Source organism: Petaurus breviceps, unplaced genomic scaffold, assembly GCF_028583685.1.
Source record: "Petaurus breviceps papuanus isolate PSGF00001 unplaced genomic scaffold, PetGlider_PUasm1.0 90574, whole genome shotgun sequence".
Classification (NCBI taxonomy): Eukaryota; Metazoa; Chordata; class Mammalia; order Diprotodontia; family Petauridae; genus Petaurus; species Petaurus breviceps.
The window spans coordinates 2,421,005-2,445,339 of NW_027187277.1; the positions used below are offsets into that span (position 1 = coordinate 2,421,005).

At 34.3% G+C, this 24,335-nt stretch overlaps 1 protein-coding gene across 8 annotated transcripts in view; it reads right to left on the bottom strand.

The window, feature by feature from the left end:
• CNKSR2 (connector enhancer of kinase suppressor of Ras 2) overlaps nucleotides 1–24,335 on the bottom strand; it is a 348,720-nt gene that overhangs the window by 198,431 nt on the left and 125,954 nt on the right. For all 8 annotated transcript variants that reach the window (XM_069063427.1, XM_069063426.1, XM_069063424.1 and 5 more), the window contains exon 5: nucleotides 8,279–8,320. In XM_069063427.1, coding sequence (XP_068919528.1) covers nucleotides 8,279–8,320 — 42 coding nt within the window. The remainder of the gene's footprint in view (nucleotides 1–8,278; nucleotides 8,321–24,335) is intronic.

Genomic DNA, 24,335 nt, shown 5'->3' on the forward strand with positions numbered 1-24,335 from the left:
ACTCTGACACACATCTTTTAGATGAAAAAATTCAGCTTGGGCTGGGCAAATATTTACCTTCTCACTATTAATGAATGATACAAATTAAATTTGAAGTTTGAAGGGGACAGAGTTAACCTAAAAGATTCTTGCAGGTCAATTATTTGTAATGGTGAGCAGAATATGAGTCAATAATACATTGCCATTGTGAAACAAAACAGTGGCTTGAGAGATGTCCTGAAAAATATCATGACTTACCAGGGACTGAGAATATTTTTTCCATTATAGTCTGCTTTAGTCATATTCTCATTAGTGAATCATGACCAATTTTAGCTATGAAAGGTCATGGAAAGAATAGTTCAAGGAGGAGTTTACACAGATATTTCAGAGGAAAATATCAAAGGAAAAAAAATTGGGACTTGGTGTTGTTTAGTTTGGACAAGAGAACATTGATGTATGATTTGATTAAGATCTTCAAATACATGAAAAGGTTTTTGTTTTGTTTTTAAAACCAAAATAAAGATACTAGAGCTGACCCAGGATAAGATTAGAAGTATAGGAATGGTAAAGTCAAGGGACTCTAGGAGGATGATTATTAATCTCAGTCATGTTAAGTCCAGATATGGCAGTAAATGAAGCTAGAAAGGAAGGCAGAGATTGGGAGAATGCAGAGTGATTGAGAATCAGAGGTCACAAAAACAAATAATACAGACAAGCTCACTGGGATTGAGGGAGCAGAAGAAGGAGAAGGACAGCAGTTTGCCAGTCTGGAGTGAAATTTTAAAATTCAAAGCTTTGGAAGTAATGTAGCTTCAGGTGATAATGAAGCTTAAAATGTCTAGTCATCTTAAGCTGACTGAAATAGTTTAGAGATGAAATTCAATTTAGTCTACATTTGAAATCAACATTTTGACTTGGGAACATTTTATCAGTAGTTTATCTTATCAGTATTGATTCTACCTCTATTTTACCCCAAATGTCCTCAATGAAAAATGATTTTTTTCTAGAGAAAAAAATAAACTAAGAGATCTCTGTAAATATCTTTCAAGTTTAAGATTCGGTGACGCTTATTTGAAATTCAGTAAGTCCCTTCATTCTATCAATCCAAAATAGACCTTCCTCATTATACAAAAACTATAGCAGAGTGCCTGGCACATCCAGGAGCCTAATAAATGCTTGTTCAGTGACTGATAGACCAATACTGGTACATCTCTTGGGTTGTTCATCTCATACCTTTCATTCTTGTCACATGGCTGACTTACTTATTTTTCTGCTTATATATAATCTTCATAATGTCTTTTATGCCACTTCTTACATCTAACTCACTTTAATCAGTTATGGGCTCTCACCTACATGGGTACTCTCTCCATGGTACAGGATGCCATTAATTGAAACCACCTCATCCTAGGTGATTCCTATTCATATCCTTTCATAAATTTCCCACAACTGATCCATCACGTACTCCAGAGACCTTTATCTAAGATATTTAATTGACTACTAGGTCAGAATTCAGGTATGTCCAATGGCCCACACAAAATTTACCATTACTAATATACTGAAGATAACTTACACTATCCATCCATCTTCTCATTCCATTTTAGATAAATGACAATTTTGATTCTTCTAAGATCATATTTTTCCATGATTCACAGACATAGAAATATAGCATCACTATGAAAACATTAATATGAAGACAAAGAGATTTCATGGAATCAAGTAGGTCAGGCTCATCAAAACTGAAATTTTCCAAAGATGAGCCAGTGTGATCTTATTTAATTCCTGGATCAACCCACCTCATTTTTCTTCTATGCTAAATTTCCAAGATGCATATATCCTGATGGATAACAAAGTAGTATGTCCCTGAAGTGACATGTCACAATACAGGCAATGTACATTTTCATCTACTTTTTCTTTCTGGTGTGGATGGCGAAGTCAATCTCTTTTGGGTGATAATGTGTTTTAATGAAGAATATTATAGTGTTCTAGAGTTCATTAGAATGAATACAATGTTGACCTCAAATGAAAACATCTAGAGATTCATGCCACCAATAGGCATGAATCCATCTTCTATTTGAAGGATATCCTTCAAGATACTTGCAGGCACTTTTCATGAAATCATATACATTTAATAGTATGCACCATCAACATACTCTGATTTCTCATCATGGAGAGAAGATGTTACTTAGGTTCTAAAGAGCTACACTGGTAGAATGCATGCTTTGACAGATCTTACCAAGAGGTAAAAGCTTCAAGTATGGCTCCAAAATGAACTATATTCCTGTTTTCTAAATATTACCCTCTCTTGGTATGGGGAGGTTCATTAGTTCAAGATTGACCTCCAGGTGAAAAATTAAAATAAAAAAAATGTACACACAACTTGGCCATGACTCATGAAGACAGACTACTAAGGCAGAGGGAAGTTGCAATCTGCATTAGTGGAATGAGTACTTATACCAATGTAATAATGGTTTCTCCAAAATGAGCCAAATGATAGTCTTTGTAGACTACACTTGCATCCAGTAATAGTCACCATTTAGGGACACTGAAAAACTGGGTTAGTTTAGAGCAAAGTTTCCTAATCTGTCATTCATGATTTAAAAAATATATTTGGATAACTGTATTTCAATACAATTATTTCATTTATAATTCTATGTTTGGTATTTATTGCATTTGAAAGCATTATTCTGAGAAGGGATTCATAGACTTTACCTTATTGTCAAAGGGGAACATGACACAAAAAAGGCTAAGAATTACTGGTCCAGGGTGGCTAGGTGGTGCAGTGAATAGAGCACTGACCCTGGAATCAGGAGGACCAATCCAGCCTCAGACACTTAAAACTTACTAGCTGTGTGACCTTGGGCAAGTCACTTATCCCCAACTGTCCTGTCTTTCCTCCTCTCAACCCCCCAAAAAGCCAAAAAACTTAATTTCTGGTGTATAGCAGAGGGTCCAAGATAATGAGGAGACTGAGAACAATACCACTAGAAGAATAGCTGAAAGAAATGGACTAATGCCTGGAGGAAATATATATATATATATATATATATATATATATATATATATATATATGATAAATAAGGAAATGGAGGATAGGATATGTAAGGACATTTAAGGGAGGCATGATTGCAAATATTTGAAACATTGTTATGTGCAAGAGGGATTGCATCTTCCCCAATTTTAATCACATGAGAGTTAGAAAATATAAGACTTTCACTGCTAGAGTTTGAGACCAGATATCATTGCACTGCCCATGAAGAATGTGCTGTCCCTTAGAGAATTCTAAGCTAGAAGCAGGATATCATGGGAAGCTAAAGTATTATGTTTAGTCCCAGATGGCATAAATAGTACCAGTGGGGGAAAAATTACAGAGAAGCAGATTTTGAACTACTAAAAGGTCCAATCTAACAATTAAAGCTGTACAAAAATATAATAAACTGCTTCTGTGGGGTTAATGACAAACTTATCACAGGGGTACTCATGCTCATTGGGGATGATAGAGACATTGGTTAAAATAAGAGTTGGATTAAATTACTTTTGAGTTCTCTTCTCATTTTAAGAAATATTTCCCGAGGAGAAATCAACCCATTTTCTTCCCTTTAAATTTCTTCTCCTACCTCCATCTCTGATCTAGCCAAAATCTAGCTTACTGATCATTGAAACTACTACGTCAAAGATACAAGATGGATGACCTTTTTCATCTTTGTACATTAATCAGAATGAAAAAATAATATGCTACTGATCATTATCAAGTATTAAATGTACAAAACTATTCAGTGTTTCATTCCAAGCCAATTACACAAACTCTAGTCTTCTTTATTTTTGTGTCAAAAAAAGGAAAAATAAAACAAAGGCTATTGTTATCAGGACTGATATTAAAATAATTAAAATACTGAATGGCAACAGGATTCAAAATTCTGTCCAGAATATCTTTAGAGAATAATAATGTAAACAAAATTGATTACTTTGGTAGGATATAAAAACCCAAGGAGAGAATGGGAATTGAATTGTGCAAACATGTCCTATCTGGTTTTAATTTTAACTCATCAATTCATTTAAGTTGTGGGATATCATATTTGCTTCACATATTGGACTCAATTTAAACTGTTATATACCATTTCTCTAGCACTTTAAAATAAAAACAGGCACTAGTTGTTCTTAGGATTATATTTTGTTAACTTTATGAAAGCACGACTTGTATCTTATATTTCTTCTGTTTCTCTGAGTGTGCAAGGACTACTTATGTGAAAAAGATTCTTCCAATTCTGCCATATGACAGTAAAATGTTTGTTAAAAAAACCTGTGCTAGAATGAAAATTTTTCTGCAGAATAAAATGCCATATGGTTATGTGGTCTCAAAGATTTCATTTTTAGGAGTTGTTTATACTTCTTTTGTTCATATTTGAATATCTCATATAATTTTACATGTATTAATCTACCACAGATATTCCCATTATATAAAAGATTTTACAATTAGAGTGACTGAAGTGAATTATTTTTGAGGAGTTGGAACTCCCTGACATTTCACAAATGAAATAGTATCTTGCCAGATTCCATTACTAATATCACTAAAAGAGAGATATGAATGACTCTTTGGTGTAATGATGAGGGATAGAGTCTTATCTATTTTTCCCAGTCCTCCATTCAGAAACTTTATTGAGCAATAGAAACACTAACATATCATCTATTCCAATATTTGTTTAGGCAAAAATCTGTAAGCTTCGATAATGAAGTGAATTGCTGAAATAAATACATGCTCGATTTCCCCAGTGAATCAAAATTTGAGTGTGGGTAGAGGGTCAAAATACAATACATAGCAAAGAAGAATTCTCTTAGGTCTTGTAAATGATTTGTGCTGTGAAAACAAGAGTCATTTTAATATTGCTTTGCCTCATTAAATAGCCTTTAAAAACTAGAGCACAAATGAACTTAATTATAATAGACTATTACGTTATCGTTCATGGACAATGAACTTAAGTCACTAACTGAATTTACTGAGATTAACTAACATTAAGATGTCTTAAACAGTTAAGTACTGTATTTGCTTAGTCTGGTTGATGCTACCAAATTCACATAATAATATTTAAAGCTGACCAATCCTAAATGAATCCTTAAGGTTTCCTGATGTGAAGCTACATACATACCAACTGTCCATTTCACCCTTGTTTCCTTTTGAGAAAGTCAAAATGCCTCCTAGCAAACTACAAGGGTTAATAACTCTAACTGCAAGGGTTATATTTTCCCCCTAATCTTTGTAAAGGGGGAAAGGATTGTTGAATTGTATTTGCATGCTATTTTGTGTCATTAAATATGGTCTTTCTAGTATAGGAAGGAATAGAACAGGTATTTCAAGAAAATGTGCTAAATATACTTTTTTTAAAATAGAAAATAAGAGGGAGCATGATGTCATAGAAAAAAAACCACAGTCTGCCAGTCAGGAAGACCCAGGTTAAAGTCCCTTCTCTGATGCATCCGTGCTTTGTGACTCTTGCCAAATCAGGTAACCTCTTAGTGCTCCAAGCAAGTTTGGAAATAGCAGAGAACATACTGAGAGATTCCTACCCTCGTGAAATCACAAGCCCAGTTTAAGCAAAAGGCATAAAAGATTTCCATCTATCATTGTTCTTGATAACATAATTTTGAGTAATAGTAATAATGTACCAGTTTGGAAACCATGAATTTTAGAAAGTTTTCTAGTAATATCACAATGAGGGAGGGAGTAGTATATTATTTACAGTACTTTAATTTAACATTTTTTAAAAGACCATCTTGGGAAATACATTGTGTTTTAAGTGTCAACACTATGCAAGGTTGAAAAAGAAGAAGACAGTCACTGTGGCAAAGTGGCTTACCTGCTATTGGAATAGAGGCAGGGGGAGAATAATGCATGCACTGATAAATATAATTCAAGGTAAGGGGTGATCAGTTATTGAGTCTGGTCCCATAATTTTACAGATGAGAAGACTAAGGCTCAGAGAAGTTAATTAACAAGCCGAGAGTTACATGGCTGAATGAGAGAACTAGAGAAAGTGCTCTGTGAAAATTTGAGGAGGGAGAAAACACTTAATCTTAGGGTACTTGGGAAAGCTCTCTGGAGGGGTTGGCCCCCATGCTAAGCCTTGCAAGAAGATAAGGGTTCCAAAAGGTAGAGATGTAATGGCTCCTGCCATGGGGAATAACCTGTATGAAGGTGGGAGGATAACATGTTGAATTTTGGAAATACCTAGTTCTTTCCAATGTAGATTGCAAGAAGGGAAATATTAATTAATTATGAAACTAGCAATGTAAAATATGTATAATAAAATATGAATTGCTCATTTTAGCAATAACAATGTTTACTTAGTTTCCACATTCCTTAGTCACACTGTGTGGTAGGATGAACTGTATATTCATTATTCAAGGATCTGACTAGGAAAGTTCAGACAGAGGCTTATCAACCAGGTGGCCATGGGGTGATAAATTTGGCAGCTACAGCAATGTGTCAAGAACCTTCAACTATATTATAAATACCCTCTGTATCAAGGATCTACACTGATGAAATCACAGATTGCTGATGCATCCAAAATATTCATATCTAACACATATGACAGAATAGTAGGTATTTCATTTGCTCTCAGGATTGAAAGAGCACTTCTGAGAAACCCTAGCCTCTATATCTAATCCAGCTATTACATACATGAATGGGAAAAAATTCATCATTTTGCTAAACTTCCCTCTGTATTCACAAAACAAAGATGATATAATTGGCCTACCCACATGCCCCACGCAGGGGATAATCATTGCATTGTTTTTTGCCTTTTTGGCACCAGCAGGGGAATAATTACAGGAAGTTGGGGACTGCTTATAGAGTACTTGGATGCTAAATAGTTTCAATTCTGCAGGTTTCTCACATTCAAATACAATTTAAAAATTATAAATAAAAGTAATCTTGCTATATTTTTGTACCAATAATGCGATGAATGCATATCTCTTGTGTGACCTTGTACAAGTCACTTAACATCCCTGGGACTCATTTACTTAGCAGCAAAATGAAGGTGCTACACCAGATGTCCTCTACAGTCCCTTCCAGGTTGAGATCTATAACTTTAGTAGGATCCTAGGATCTTGGTGAGGTTTGGCAGCTTGACCTCAGTTTTGTGGGGAACAAGAACTACATACTATTATCAAATCTATCTTCTAGATGGGAAAATTCAGAAACAAAATGTAAATGATTGGCCACCTTTTTTTTTCCTGTAGAGAAAATCAGTGTCAAATATCAGAACTCCTTACTCTCTCTCCCCTATTGTCTATCAAGAACCCACTTTCAATTATTGTTATGCCTACCAAACAAGAAAATACATGTGAGATTGTACAAAATTTTTATGCATCTCATTTGAAAACAAAACAAAACCTAAAAATAAACTGGATTGAAATCTTTTGTTGGAGCCAACATATTCCTCTAGCTATGAGATGGTGCTACCTCCTACGTGTAGAATACTTTTGCACATTTCTGGCTGTGTTGGGTCTACAGAGTACCATTCCCAATAGTTGCAATTGCCTTAGTAAAGAAGAATGAAAATACTGTTAAAGTCTCTTAAAATAAAGGGAACAAACAAAAAAAGACAAAAAATGACTGTCATCTAGTAAGATGACAAATATGCAGGACTGAAATGGTATTTCATTACTATTCTAAAGGAAACAGACTAGAAAACAGTTAAAATCACAAACCCATCTTTATACGGACAATTTAAGAAAACAAGCCTGGCCCATCATCTCACCAGAGGAAGAATTTATGTTATCAGGACAAAGTAAAAGAATTTGGCTCATGGAAAATTTTCAGTGCTACCTATTCACAGCTCTTCAAGTGAAAACAATCCTTAGGAATTATTTAGCCCCTTTCCTCTTTTGATTTATAGTATCTGACCAACAACTATTCATTCTTTCTTATAGAGGAAATTAGTTTATATGTCTAAGTGGGATACTTTAGTCTTCTGTTTTTATTTTCAACCAGACAGATTATTTTTATTGGGTCCTTATAATATACTTTTTGTAATTTAAAAAGCCCCAGGGACTGTTGGATGAAATGGAGAGAAAAGGGAATATATTTAGAGTGAATTGAGGTAAGAGTGGAAGAGCGTTTTCTCCAGGTCACACTGTAGGGTGATCCAGTATGTGTTAATTCTTTGTAGCTTCCATTATAAAATTCCATTGCTAAACTTGTCCATAGATTTTGGGGTGACATATCATTTGTGAGGTTTTTAACCTATTTATTCTAGTAACTAAAATGAAATATGATCTAATGAAGAACTATAAATATACTTACCACATGAAGAATTTTATTCTCTGTTTCATATACTGTGCAATCCTGGGGGAAAAGAAACAAACAATCAAGTTAAAAAATCCTACATCACTTAAAAATTCTGTGATGTCTCATGGCATTTCAATTGGAGGGAATCTCAAAAAAAACCAACTAAGAAGGATGGAAAAAGATTCTGTGTAACCATTTTCCCCTCCAAAAATTAATGCCTCTGAAATTTTGCCAGCAACAAGTGTATTTTGTAGTCAAACCCCATCTAGAATATTGTATACAGTTCTGGGCATCACATTTTTGGAAGGGCATGGGTGAGCTGGGAAACATTCAGAGAAAGACAATTAGGACAATGAGGATGTCATGATCAAACCATATGGGGATCAGACTAAGGAAGTGGGAGGAGGGACAATGTTTAACCCTGAGTAGAGAAGGCTCAGGCTGGGATGTGATAGCTGTCCTCAATTATTTGTGGTTTTCATGTCAAAGAGGGATTATATTTACTTTGCCTGATCCCATGCAGGAAGCAGAATTAGGAGCACTGGGTGATGGGAATTATGATTAGGTTTAAAGTAGGGAAAAGTTTTTCAACAATTCGAACAATGCAAAAATTGAGCAGGCTGCCATGAGAGGTAGGGGGTTGTTTCACTAGAGATGTTTAAGCAGAGTTTATATGACCACTTGTGGGGTATACTGGAGAAAAGATTCTTGTTCACTTGGCTATTCCTGTCCATCCCAACTCTGTGATTTGCCAAGTAAATGGGGGCCATTAATAGAGAGACAAAGTATATACAGTGCTTAGCATAACACCTAGCACATAATGAGTACTGAATAAATGTTTATTGAATTGAACTGAATATACAGCAACACCCCTTTTCAGGGATGACTATAAGTAACCTAAACTCAATTAAAGGATTGTGAACCTATAATTAATTGATAAATGCCACTGAGCTGTCTGGCACAAAGTTGACACAATAATAATTTGTGGAATAAAATTTCCAAGTACTTTGTGTCCATGGAGAGTCCTTCGAGTTTTAATTCAGAGACTATTTACCTTATTTTTTCACCTACCTTCTACCCATGACTTAGTTATTTTACCCTAGGTGATTAAGTGCACCAAACCAAGTGGTGAGAGCAGGTGGATATGATGGAAGATGCATCGAAAGCTAAACACCAAAGAACATGGTTTGAGTAACCAGAGTTTCACAGTAACTGTTTCAAAGTATAGGGGGAATAATAGAAGCCTAATGACTTTAATCCATGACAATGTGTTTCAATTATAAATTTTACTTTAATTTGAACTTTTTGAAATTGAAATACCATTCTTAGGAATGACATTCTCTGGTATTCTTGAAACAGTATTCTTAATAGGGACGGTACCTACAGTTTCATTGATGTTGACAGTTCCCAAAGAAGGAAACTCCCTCTACTATTGTAGATTGGTACTTTTTCTACACCTTAGAGTCTTATTGAATTGACTTGCCCAGGGACACACAACCAGTTTGGGTTAGAGATAGGGCTTAAATCTAGGCCTTCCTAGCTTCAAAGTCAACTTTCCATATACTATACATATTGCTTATTTATTACAAATAGTCTATCAAAATGTTTTCAATGAATGAGTTCAAGAGATTTGTTGCATTATTAATTGTAATTTTATCATAACAGGGAATCTTTTACAGAACTACAGTTTTTGAAGGCATTTTAAGAGGTTAAGGTTTAAGAGGGGTTCTTATAAAGAAGTTTAGCTTAAACAAAGCTTTTTACATGTGTAATAATGCTATATAAAGAGAGGCACACCTTCATTATTAAGAGATGTCTTTTTAATATAATTAAAACTTAAAAATTATTTTGAATTTATAACTAGAAACACCATGGAATTATTCCTGAGAAACAGTATCTTTAGTAATTCAAGTAGGTCTTTACACTCCACAGAAAAAATACCATTTTATTACCCTGATACAAACTTTAGTGATGCGACCCTGCATGGTAAGTAGAAATGGCCTTGGAGATCTGGATTCAAATTCTATCTTAGCTTGACACATACTGACTGTGTGACCTTAGGCAAATCCCTTAACCTCTCAGTGTCTTAGGAAGCTCCCTAAGATTGTTGCAGGAAGGTTCTAACTGCCATTAGCATTGATGGACGTTTACTATACCAGTGAAATTGTGGGGCCATCTCTATCTTATCTTTGGAAAAACTCAGCTCCCTTCCCTGAAAAAGAACCAAACCGTATAATAAAATAAAAGTTAAGCAAAAACACCCTACACAGGGACTTCATCTGACAATGGATACCACATTCTACCTTAGTATCTACCTCTGCTCCAAAGGAAGACACCATAATATTCCATTATGTGATCTCTGGAACCCTTGTTAGCATTTCAGTTACTAAGAGTTCAGCTTCCTCTTAGTAATCTTTTTATTTTCACTTATGCAGTCATCATTGACAACCCTTTTCTATTTTATGATAAAATAATTCTTCCAAAACTTCAACTAGCTTCATTTGAATGCTCTGAATGTCATTCCTTGAACTATTTGTTGCAAGCTTCTAATTATGTGCTCTTTCTTCCATAAGTAATTTTATTTTAGTAATCTGTCTTTTCCCTATTCATCTACTACACAACTGTCAAAACATGGATTTTGACCATTCTCTCCCTGCCCAAACACATGCACATACAAATATACATACATGAACACACAAGTGCTTGTGTGCACACACACACACACATACACTTTAACTTCAATGGATTAATATTTCCTCAGCTTAGCTTTTAAGGTGCTTGATAATTTAGTTCCAACTTTTCTCTATCGTGTTATCTCTTATCAATTCCCTTATATGCCTTTAATTCCAGCCAAACTGGACTATAAGTTATCCTCTATACCATTCTCTACACTTGTGCACAAGTGGTTCCCCATGTTTACAGCCAGCTGCTTTCTCTCTTTTATCTCATAGAACCTTAAGTTAAATGGTTCTCAAGCCACTTTTGCTCACGATATACTATCCTTTGCCATAAAGAATCATAGCATTCCATATAGTTAAATTGGCAATACGATAGCCATTAGAGTTAGGATACTCACTTATGTACAATTCCCCCTTAATAAGGGCAGCCATTATTGAGTTCTTCAAGAGTTCAAGCCCTGATCAGTTTTGAGGTTAATGAATGTGTTTAATGACACATATGTGCAATAGATACTTGTTTATTTTGTCAATATTATACTTACCATAGTATGTATGCTGGCTAAGTAAAATGTATATAAAAATTACTCATAGATGTTCCTTTATTTGCAATTCCAAACTGCAAAGCACAACCAGAGAAGCTAATGGCACACCATTTAGCTATTTCTTTTAGGACACAACTCAGGTGTTTCCTCAAGAGGGCCTTTCTCATCTTCACATCTTCATAAAATTTTCTTCATATTGAAATTGCTTTGTTTATTTTCTTATATAAGTTTATGTATAGCACATGTAGCAGAGGGATTTTTCACACATTAATGAGATCACAGATGCATCCGAATATTTGAGCATTCTGAATATATTTGAATATTTGAGCATTCCCATCTTCTGCTCAGTACTATGTAAGCTTCTTGAGGGAAGGACAATTTAATTTTTTTGGTTGTTATGTCCCCAGTACCTACTATAATGCTTTATACTGAATAGGTATTGAATTACTGCATTGGATTAAATATTTCAGTAAAGTTTCATGATCTGTAGATGTTATGTACCCATTTCTCTTTAGTTGAACAAAATCACCATTTTAAAAGTAAGCCATTGCTTATAAAATAATCAGCAGTAGAGAATTATTTTCCATTGCTGTATCCTGAAGACTGAAAAATCTTTCTTTGCCTATTCTTTTTCTTCCATAATTTTCCATGAAATCCTTTTCCAAACCATGCAATACACTTCAAGTCACTGAACTAGTTAGAAAGCAGATTATGTATAGAATTTTTTTCCTTTTAAGAACTTTTCCTTTTCAGCAAAGTATGCAGAGAAACTGCCACCCACTGCCTAGCAACTCCCACACAAGATCATAATCAGTTATCCTCTCTGTGAAACAATGACATTATTACTTTGCTCACCAGAATAGAGAAAATCTTTCTTCCTACATGTTAACACTCTGTATTCCTTATTTTTCAATGCATGGATTTTATGTAAGTTCAGTGCACCTGAGGTATATATCATTAAATGTAAGTAAAATTTATTATGAATATGTGCATAGAGTTATAACTTCAGCAAATAGGATAACAATATAAAAAGGAAGTTGTGTCTTTTGCATTGTGAAGGAAGGTATTTATCTCTGGGATGTTGGATACTGCTGTATCTCACATAACTATAATTCTAAATTCAACTTCAGAATATTTAAGTTATTAACAAGAACAGCCTTTTTAAAAGAAAATAAACAGAATACTTTTACCAAGGATGTAGATTTTAAAGTGATCATTGCAGAGTTTAAAAGGATTAAATTCTAGAAATTTTACAGATTTTAATCATCTTAAAGGTCTTTGCAATGGTCCACAATGCTTACTATTATAAGCTTCCTATTATTGAGCCCTCACTTGTATTAAATCCCATAGTCACAGATAAGTATGGGCAAAATCAGAGTTCTGAGTTGTTGTCCAACTTTATGTTTATTTGTTTATTAACAAGAGAGAAGATAGAATATTCCAGAGCAGATAAAAAGCCACACTCAATATGTCCCCAAGCATCAAATTATGTTTAGCAGATAATTAGAAAGAAGAGTGAAGCAAGTTTCATTTTGGTTTTGAGGGCAAAATGATTTATTCATAAATACACATACACTTCTCCAGAATTGTCTTTTCATTATTGGTTAAAACTATATCATATACATAAATTATATATGCACACACACACATATATATACACACATACACACATATATAGATAATTCTGCATTTTATTTTCTCCTAGAAAAGGGGAAAAATGTTACTATTTTGGGCAAAAGAATAGAAAAAAAATTGGTCCCATAACCATTTATTGTTAGTCCCATTACCTTCCATCCCTGCTTCTTATAGCCACATGTCATATCATACTGGTTGGTGACGTCTGACAAAATCACTATTCCAAATCATGTCCTATTACAATATATACCTTAATGGTCTAGAGGAAAATATTCATTCAATCTACTAGGTAGAAAGAAAAGAAATCATTCAACAAAAATTCCAGATATTGCTTATTCCCAATTTAGCAGCCAGAAGCTTCCCGATGAGTCACCAGTGAAGAGCAAATTCTAGGCTATTATTACACCCACAGCCTCACATCAGAATGACAAACCAAACCTCCCCATATGCCAATATCAGAAAAATGGCCAAGAGGGAAAGTTCAATTGTACATGGCATTGGGGCTCGGGGCAGAAAATGTTCTGGCAAGGGCTTCCAAGAACCCAAACTAAATTTAGATACATCAAATATGACTGATTATTTGTCCTAAAGGACATAGATGAATGATTAAGGCAAATAAACATGATCCTCCACTTATTAGTAACACTGAGGCATGACTGTTCAGTTCTCACTTCACCATTATCTTGCGGCCCTTGGGGTACTAATCAGATGCATTTTCACTTACTGAATTCTAAATATACTTCACAGGCATCTGGTACAACTGTCACCCTTTTGATAATGTCATGTGCCTAGAAACCTGTAGGTATTCTTCCTCCCTTTTGGCATCTGCTATGGTAAGAGAACATTTTTATAGAACTAAAAGTAATTTACACAGGACTTCGTAAGGTTATATTTGTTAAATGGGATTATAACTAGGAAAAGGGAAAGAAAAGATCCTGACCAGGTTCAAGGAATCACAGAATTGGAAAGTATCTTTTACAGGTGAAGCAACTGTGTCTCTGAAAGGCAAAACTGCTTGTGAAATTAGTAGATGAGCCAGGACTAGGACCATGCCTCCTCAAGGGTTTGGCCCATTAACTTTTTTCTCTCTTTGTATCTCCAGTGCCCCCCCCAATGGTAACTTCTGCAGACTAGATGTTTAATAAGCATTTGTTGAATTAAGCTAAAATGAATCTCCACCTAGCTTACTCTACGTACTTGTATAACCCAAACAAAAGTAACAAGAGGACTGTGAGCTCCTTAGGGGGTAGGGACTATCTCCTTTTAATCTTTGCATTCTCAGCCCAAGAATGGTACCATGCACTTGACTGCTGAACAAACATTAAATTAATTGACCACTTAGTGAAGAACTCTGAGTAAGATGTTAGTGGGGGGCATGAATTTCTCATTCAATAGGAAAATGCACCTAGATATAGACCATTAAGGATAATTAGCAGAGCTCTCAGTCAATTAGGTCAGTGGTTCTCAAACTTTTAGGTCTGAGGACCCCTTTATATTCATAAAACATTATTGAGGATTTTGTTAATCTGGTTTTATCTGCTGATAATTGTAACATTAGAAGTTAAAATTTAGTATTATTATGAAAGTGGTTTTGGGACAGCTAGGTGTTGCAGTGAATAGAGAACTGGCCCTGGAGTCAGGAGGACCTGAGTTCAAATCTGGCCTCAGATACTTAACACTTACTAGTTGTGTGACCTTGGGCAAGTCACTTAACCCCAATTGCCCTGCCTTCCCCCCTCCAAAAAGACAAAAAAAGAAAGTGGTTTTGACCTCATGGACACCCTTAAAGGGACTTGATAACTCCCAGTGGTTCCTACTTTGAGAACTGCAGAATTATGTATTAGGATATTTAGTTGTATTATTGCTTTTGAAAGGAAATATCTGTCCTTACTGTAACATTTATTTCCCTTTATCCTTTCATCTTTTATTCTATGCTATATGGAAACTCAGTATACTCTCCCCTATTTCTTATAGGAAATTCCTCTATCAATTAACTCTGTGATATTGTGCTACTTGTTTAATTTCTCTGAACTTGTTTCCCCAACTATGAACAATAAGACAATGGCAATCAATCAACCTATCTATCTATCAATAGTTATTAAGTCCTTACAGTGTGCCAGGCCTATGCTAGGTACTAGGCACAAAGAATGAAATGATCCATATTCACAATGAGTTTACATTTGAAAGCATGAATTCTTCAGCAGAGGTCCCTAAACTCACAAGAAGTCTATGTATAGATTGCAGGGAGACCATGAACTTAGATGAGAAGGGGTAACAGAAAGTACTAATCATTAATATTACACCTACTATGTGCCAAGACACTTTGCTAAGTGCTTTTGACAAATATTTCATGTCATCCTCACAATAACCCTGGGGGGAAGGTGATATTTTTATCCCCACTTTACAGCTGAAGAAAATTAGTCAAAAACAAGGTTAAGTGCCCAGAGTCACATAGCTGGTAAGAGTCTGAGGCCAGACTGAATTTAGGTCTTCCTGACTCTACACTCACTGCTCTATCTATGGTACTAGTAGCTGACATGGGGAAAAGATGTCTTTATTTCAATATAATTGCTTTCCAATGTAATTTTTTATATTTCATACACATTACCTGTAGAGCAAACAATAAATGCTTATTGGTATGATTTATTTTATGCATCTAAAAGCATTTTTCTGAGTTGTCCATAGGCTTCACTTGGCATGATGCCATGACCCAAAAAGGTTAAGAATTCTAGTTCTATAGGAAGCTTTCAATTTAGCATTATCTGTCCTAACCCACCTCTGTCAATGGGATCTTCTCTGCAGGGTTATTTTTGTTTTTTAGATAATTGGAATGATTTGCTTTTACCCAAACTGGTAACTTGCTAAAGATAACATAGATGAAGAATGTTTTAGGTACAAAATGCCACGTGCATTTACTGAGAGCTTCATAAACTTTTCCCATCAAAGTACCTTTCCACAAACAAAACTGCAAAGTGGAAATCTTTAAAAAAATAATGAAAAATGTATGATTATCAAACTATTAATGATATATTTTTTTACAGATACTAGTTTCAGTAAATTCCAGAGTTTGTTCCTATTTTTCTATGAATATCCAAGTTTGAGGCTCTCATCTTTTATAGAAAATGAAAACCTGAAGCATTGCTAATGTTTTAGTAATGTCAGTATCAGGTAGAGAGGTGAAAAATTTAGATTTCAGGACCTCAAAGGCAAGGCAGTAAGCATCTGGTGATCTCACACCTGAGAAGCATTAATTAACCACGAGCTATTTTAAAGTATATTGGTATTAATAGACTGGACAATGCCATTCTGAAGGAATGAGTTAATTACCATGTGAGTGCAAGGAAGAAGAGGAAGGAGCTTTCAACCCAAACAAAGCAAGAAATTAAGACTGATTTGTCCTTTGCTCAAAAGAGGCTCTGGGAGGCAGTTATGGTACTTGATGGTGCCTTATTCTTTCACTGAACTGATTCATATGTTTGTTCTTGGTGAAGTAAAAATAATATATAACATTTATAGAGTACTTTAAAGTTTACATAGCTTGTTATAGAAATGATCTCACTTGAGCCTTATAACACTCCATTCAAAGTACAGTAATTATTAGTTCCCCTGTTTTACCAATAATGAAATGGAGGTTCACTGAGATTTAGGGACATGCCCATGGCCACTTAAATAATGTGAGTGAGAGCCAGGATTTGAATCGATATCATCTTGTTTTCCTCTAGCACTTTTCCCACTTGGCCACACAGAGTCCTTGTTGTAACTCATGCTACAAAGGCCATGATGTTAAGAGAAGAGAAAAATATTGGGATCTTGCCATTTAAATCTGCTTACTATCCAGTAGAACAGAGTAGATATCAGGGAATTTGTGAACTTGGATGGGAAAAAAATCTTTATTTTCCACTAACCTCTAACTAAAATTGAGCATTTCCTTCAATTATGAATAAAAATATTATTCTGAGAAGGGGCCCATAGGCTTCATCAGCTTGCCAAAGAGGTCCCTGAAACAAGAAAAGTTAAGAAGTCTCAAGATAGGGGTGGCTAGGTGGCAGAGTGAATTGAGCACAGGCCCTGGAGTCAGGAAGACCTGAGTTCAAATGTGGCCTCAGACACTAAACACTTACTATCTGTGTGACCTTGGGCAAGTCACTTAACCCCAATTGCCCCTATGACAAAAGAAAAAGAAATCTCAAGGTAGAAGATATAGGCAAATGATTGCCCCTTTACATTTTAATGATCTTTAACAATGATTTACATCACCATTAGTGAGCTAAATGAAAATTTCAACAGTAGAACTTTCTCAGTATTCACAGATAAACTGGAAGATATATTCTTATGTAGAAAAGTTGTTTTATTGTGCATAATATTGAAAGTAAGCCTCCACCAAAGTTTCTCCCAAATGTAAAGGCCCTCAAATACCCTGCAATGCTACTTTGCAGAAATATTAGTTTGAAGTTTTTTGACTATGTCATTAAAAGAAGATGAGAAACTCCCTGCCCCATGTCTTCTACTGAATTTGAAATTCCATAATTTTCTCACTGACTAAATACTGACAAGTGAAACAATACATAAAGCTTAAAGCACTATTAGCTACCTTGAATACTTTACATTGATTTTTTTAGTTTTCAATTACACAGGAAACTGCATTATATTTGTTTTCATTCCTCACAAAGAAAATAAAACTTCTGGGGCTATAATTTGTGAAATAGAAAATGCCTTATTTTAGACACTTAACATTTACATATTCTTAGATTTTATTTTTATTCTGAACTTCACAAACACCAAACAAAATGAGCATTTCCATATACACACAATAGAACACAGCAATAGAACACAATAAAACACAATAGAAAGAGGATTATACATGACATGGTGAGTAACTATTACGTGCAAATTAATTTTTTTCTTTTAAAATATTAAATAAATTCAACATGTAACTTTCAAAGTTTTCCTGCTTATCTATGATTCTTTCTGTTATTTTCTGTGCATTTAAAAATTACTTCAATGATCCTCTTTTATTTCTTTTCTTTTCTTTTGGGATAGACTATGCCCAGACACCCTGCTAACCACCTCCCAATTAAAAAAACAAACCATTGTGACATACATAAATATATATTCAAGAAAGACAAATTCCCACATTTGTCATGTGTGAATCTTGATTCTGTCACCTCTCAGGAGGTGGGTAGCATGCTTCATCATCAGTCCTTTGGAATCATAGCTGATCATTGCACTGATCACAGTTCTTAAATCTTTCAAAGTAGTTTTTCTTTACAATGTTGTTACTGAATATATTGTTCTTCAGGCTCTGCTCACTTCACTCTGCATCAGTTCATACAAGCATTCTCAGGTTTCTCTGATATGCTCCCTTTTGCCATTTCTTATGTTGCAATAATATTCCGTTACATTCATATATCATAATTTGTTCAGCCTTTTCCAACTGATGGTCATCCCCTTAGTTTCGAGAGAGTCGCTATAATGAAAAAAAGCTACTATAAATATTTTGCAAATATGGGTCCTTTTTCTCTTTGTTTGATCCCTTAAGGGCATAGCCCATTTAGTGGTATCTCTGGGTCAAAAGTTATGCACAGTTTGTGACTTTTGGGGTAGAGTTCCAAATTGCTTTTTGGAATAGTTGGATCAATCCATAGCTTCATAAATAGTGCATTAGTATGACTTTTTTTCAAAGAACTTTCACCCATTGTCATTTCCATTTTTGGTCATATTTGCTGAATTGATAGGGTTAATGTGGAATGACAGAGATGCTTTAATTTGCATTTCTCTGACTATTAATCATCTGAAGCATTTTTTGTTATATATGTGCTGATAGACTGGATTCCTTCTTTATAAAACTGCACATTCATATCCTTTTGACCCTTTATTGAAAAATAAGCCCTATTCATATAAATTTGTATCTGTTCATTATTTATCTTGCATATAAGATTTTTGTTAGAGAAACTTGCAGCAAAACTTTTTTTTCTTCAGTTAATGGTTTCCCTTCCAATTTTAACTGCCTTGGTTTCAATTTTGTATAAATCTTTTGAAATTTTACATAATCAAAACTGTTGATTTTTATCTTCTATGATCTTTTCATGATATGAGCTTCTTGAAGTATAGTTTAAATGTCTATTTTTAAAAAGTTAATCTATTTCCTTGGCCTAGATATTTGGAACTTAAAAAAGGTTACTCATTGCTCTATAATCTACAATCCTATCCTTTAGCCAAAATTATAACTGAATTTAACTGTATAGCCTATAAAACAACAATTGGTAATTCAGGAGACAAATGGATTTCATACAAATAAATTATTTGGATTTTAGGTACATAGTGAAGATTCCTAGCTTTCCCATGATCAGAGTTTCCTACTGTAAAGATCTAATATATCTACTTGGACTGGATTAATAGGATCATAGATTCAGAACCGGAAGAGACCTTTGACCTTCCCAAGGTCAAATAAGCAATGAGAGGCAGAGCCAGAATTGAACCCATTTTTCTAAGAGACAGGGAAGAGCCATTGCTCTTTATATCGTGGAAATTCTATAATCTATGAAAGGAAAGATAATGGAAAACTATGCTTGCCTTGTAAACAAACTCAGCTATAGGGTTAATACAGGACTTATTTATTAATTTTCCACCATGTAAACCATAAATTAATTAAAATAAACAAAGAGGAATCAGTCTCAAGATTAACCTTATGGCTTGTCAAAAATCACACGGTAGAACAAATATGGAATAAATTTCTAGGTTAGCAAGAAAATTCTTTGGCTTATGTGTCTATTTCTTCTATTTAGAATGCATTCTCTTGGTCAAAAGGAACCATTCCATTTTAGTAGCTATTTTTAAGATGTGGTCATTTGATGAGATAGTGATTATTAATATCTGCCAATAAATTCAAAACTTCAGCAGGAAATCTGCTACTTTAAGTCTAGGTCAGCACTCAAAAAGAGAATGATAAGATTAGAAATGTGCTTATGGGCCATTTACTTTGACCTGTGGCCTTCAGATAGTAGTAAGCCTAGACCACCTATTTGTTCATCCTTTCAAAAACACACATTCAGGAAAAGAATTCCATCCACTTTTACTTTCAGGGTCCGCAAACTATCTTTGCGGTTTTTCATCTGCTATTGTCAAAATCTTTCTTCCTGCAATTGAAGTTCATTGCCACTTTTGCGGAATAGTGAGTTGAATTCTGTCTGGACTTATCATCAGGAAGATCTGGATTCAAATTCTGTCTCAGATGCTTACTAATTGTGTGACTCTGGTCAAGTCACTTAATCTCTCAGTTTTTTCAACTATAAAATGGGGATAACTACATATTCTACTTCATAAGGTTGTTGTGAAGACTAATTATGATAAGTTATATAAAGCACTTTGCAAACCTTAAAGGGCTATACACATGTGAGCTGTCATCATTTTGTTTGTATTAAATAGAAGTAGAATTGTTGCTCCTAAATCTCTTTACTCTATGTCAGCAATGGTTCCCTCCTCCTAAATCACCAGTTTGTTTCATTCTACATTTACCCTAATTGTGTCTATCAGGCCAATTCTTAGAATAGGGACTGAACTTGACATCTACTTTTCTGATACTCAATTTCTTCATTTCTAAAATGATAAGGTTGGACTTGATTGCTAACGAAACTTGTGGATCTAACTCTCATTCTATAATGATCTCTATGGTCCCTTACAACTCTTGAGGTTTTCAGTGCCTTTTCACATATTGCAATACTCAGTTGGTCTCTTTGACATCCTCAAGTTTCTTGTATTTTACCTATGGTTCAAAGCCCCCCCCAAATGAGCATTTAAACTCAAACAAAGGTCTACCTAGTGGAAAGACTAGCGTCATGCTTCCTACATAATCTCTCATTCTAGGAATGCAGTGACTTTTTTCACAGTACTGCAGCAAAATTTACACTTCATTTATGTTCTATTATGAAATTTGGATGGTTTCCTCCTTTGCTTGAGCAGATTTCATTTTGCAGTTAGTTTTCCTTTTGATTCACCAGCGTGGTACATCCCACATTTGACGTTTCAGTTTGCTACCATCCTTTCAAATTTTTGTGTTCCTTTTGTATTAGTGTCTACATGACCTACACCTCTGGACCCTTGACTGGGTTTCCTAAACTTATTGTCTGGTCTTATATAATGATACTTTCTCTCTATTACTGCCCATGGAACTGAAGTGAGTGAATGCTGGCTTCAAAAGAAGGCAGAAAGCCAAAATTTCCATCTTCTTATTTGGTTGAACCTTCATTTTAATTTAAAGTTTTGAATTCTGAAGTTTGGTGACTCTTTATCTCTTAGTCCTTGTTCTGATATTGACTATTCACATTGCAAATTCTCTACTGCTTACTAATTTAAATAATTCTTCCTCTATCAGTTTTGACATTGGATGTTGTGTTTATTATCCAATTTAGTTTTGCCTAATTATACTGGTTCCAGTTACAACATTGGACACCAGCCTCAGCAGTTGTCAGGCCATGTTTTTCCTCCTGTCCTTATTTATCTGTACTGAATTTTATCCAAATCCTGTTTTTGTTCACGACTGGCAATATTAAAAGACAATATTATGTAGGACCTGACTCTGAACCCCAATTCTGTGAAACTTCATTCATTATAACCCTACATACTGACAATGAGCAGTAGGTAATAAAAAATGCTGAAAATGCTCATCAGTCTTTTGTTCATGCAAGGGCAAGTCATAGAAAGAATCCTGAATTTGTATCTGTGTTTGAAAACCAACTCTGCTTAACCATATGATTTTAGGCAAATTATTTAGTTTCTCTGGGTCTCAGTTTTAGTATATGTGAAATATGGGGACGGGTAGAACTATATGATTTCTAAGGTTCCTTCCAGCTCTAAATATATCCTTGATACTATATTAATTTCTAATGAACTATAACCAAATAAAAATGTCAATTTTGTATTCACTGCCCTATGAGTATACTGCCAGAATTTTACATGCTTCTTTGTTTTATATCCAGGGCTTATTTTCAAATACGTCTTGAATATTAGGCATTCCAGATAATCCAAAATTGAACTGAGAAATTTGGGATGAAACTAGGCTATTTAGGACCAAAACTGGGACAAATTAGATGTAATACTGCTCATTATAAGAATCATTATTAAATATACCCATTGATAGTTCTAGCAAAGACAATTGGGTTTCTTACTAATTAATTTTTATTTAGTTAGTTCTCTGTAATTTAGATTCTTTAGAAATATTTTAACCAAAGTCACATAGTGATCTTGAACCTCCCTATAAAATACAAAAACTATAAATAGTGTGTTATGTACTGCAGTTCTAACATGGGCTCTGATCTGTGAATGAAAACCACACAATTCAGGAGGGTCTCTGAAAAAGAAATGGCCTCAATAAGGAGCTCTAAATTTGATAGTTAATGAGTTTGTATATATATATATATATGTATATATATTTGCATTTAAGAAAAGATTAATATACAGACATTTTTCATCACAGTGGCACAAAAATTATTCTAGAGCAAAATCTTAAGTTTGGGTTTACAAACTGTTTTTTTTTTTGTTGATTTTAACTGTCTTTCAGTATAATTGGCTTCCTTTATAATTCTGTTTCTTATTTTATACATTTTTAAAACATTGTTTTGAGGAGGGTTCTATAGGCTTCAATGGATTGCTAAAGGGATTCATGATACAAAAAATATCCACTAATAACTCTTCTTTCTAGAGCTAGACAAAAGAAAATTAATTGTTATTAACAAAAAATCTGGCACAGTGGTCCTTACCATTTTACTTTTTTTTAATATTGTGATATCTGGATTTCAATATAATAAGTTTCCTTTGTTATCCTAAATATTTTATTTTATATATTTAAAAACATGATTCTATGAAAGGGGGGAAGGATAGCCCATAGCCTTCACCAGATTGCCAGGGAGATTCATGACACACCTGAAGTTTAAAAACCTTTCCTCTAGATTCCCTTTTTATTAACTCACTTTGTGAGTTCTAGCTTTGTGATAGCAAACCTGATTACTAATAACAATAAAATATTAATAAGTGGATACCTGGCATTTATATGAGCATTATAAAGTACTAAATACTAAAAAGTACATGCAAATACTACAGATATTACTATCTCCATTTTACATATATTTTGCCCATGGTTATTCAGTCAATGGTCATAATAAGAATCAGAGGAAGGGTTTGAATCCAGATCTTTCCTGTTTACAAGTCTAACACACTTGTCAGAAAGGTCATATTTTATGACTGTAGTAAAAAAAAACTGTGGTGGAGAAACAACAGTGAAATGAATGCAGATGTAGATTATAGAAAGCCAGTATTTTTCATGTTAGGAAATCCAGAATTAATATTTGATCCTTTTGGCTTCCATAACACTTCACTGGCTCTCAGGTAAACATTTCATTAGGGAGCTGGTGCCCTTCTTATGAATATGGATATTGAATAAATTTATTTTTACAAAGATGTCTTCAAGGTGCTTAGATCACCTAATAAACTATCTCAGAAATTCTCCTAAATCATCTTGAGGTTTTAGTAAAACCAGCTCCATGGCACCAGAAATAGAACCAGTTAAAGAATATGAAATAGTCATTTAGGCACATTTATTCAAATAGTCAATGTGGGTACCCTAGATTTATTCCTTTTATCACATTTTCCTCAGAAACAAAAGCCCTATTTATTTTAGTAAGGCAGCTTTTGTTCTTGTTCAGTCTTCCACTCAGGTCTAACTCTTCATAACCCCATGAACCATAGCTTGCCTGTTTTTTCTTGTGAGCTATTGGTCTTGTCTGTTTATATTCCTTTGTAAAATGATTTAACAATTTCCCTTTTGAACATCAGAATAACTCTGCAGAATAACTTGACTGGAATAGGCAACATTATGCTCATTTTATAGTTGTGGAAACTGAGAAACAAAATGTTAAAAAAAGTTTGTTTGCTCATAGATCTAGAACAGCTTTTAGAGGTCATCTCATCATCCATTTAGAGGTGAGGAAACAGACTCAAAGAGTTATCCAAGTTCATAATCACACAGGTAGTGTCACAGATGAGATCTGAATATAGATTCTCTGACTCCAAAGTCTGTGACCTTTCCATTGCACCAAGTTGCTTCCCTTGGTATTCATCCAAGGAAAAGAAGATTAAAAAAAAACAAACCAAAATGAAACAAAAAACTTCATCTCAGTGTCAAAGCTCTGGTATAATACAAAGTACATTGGGCTCAATAAAGTA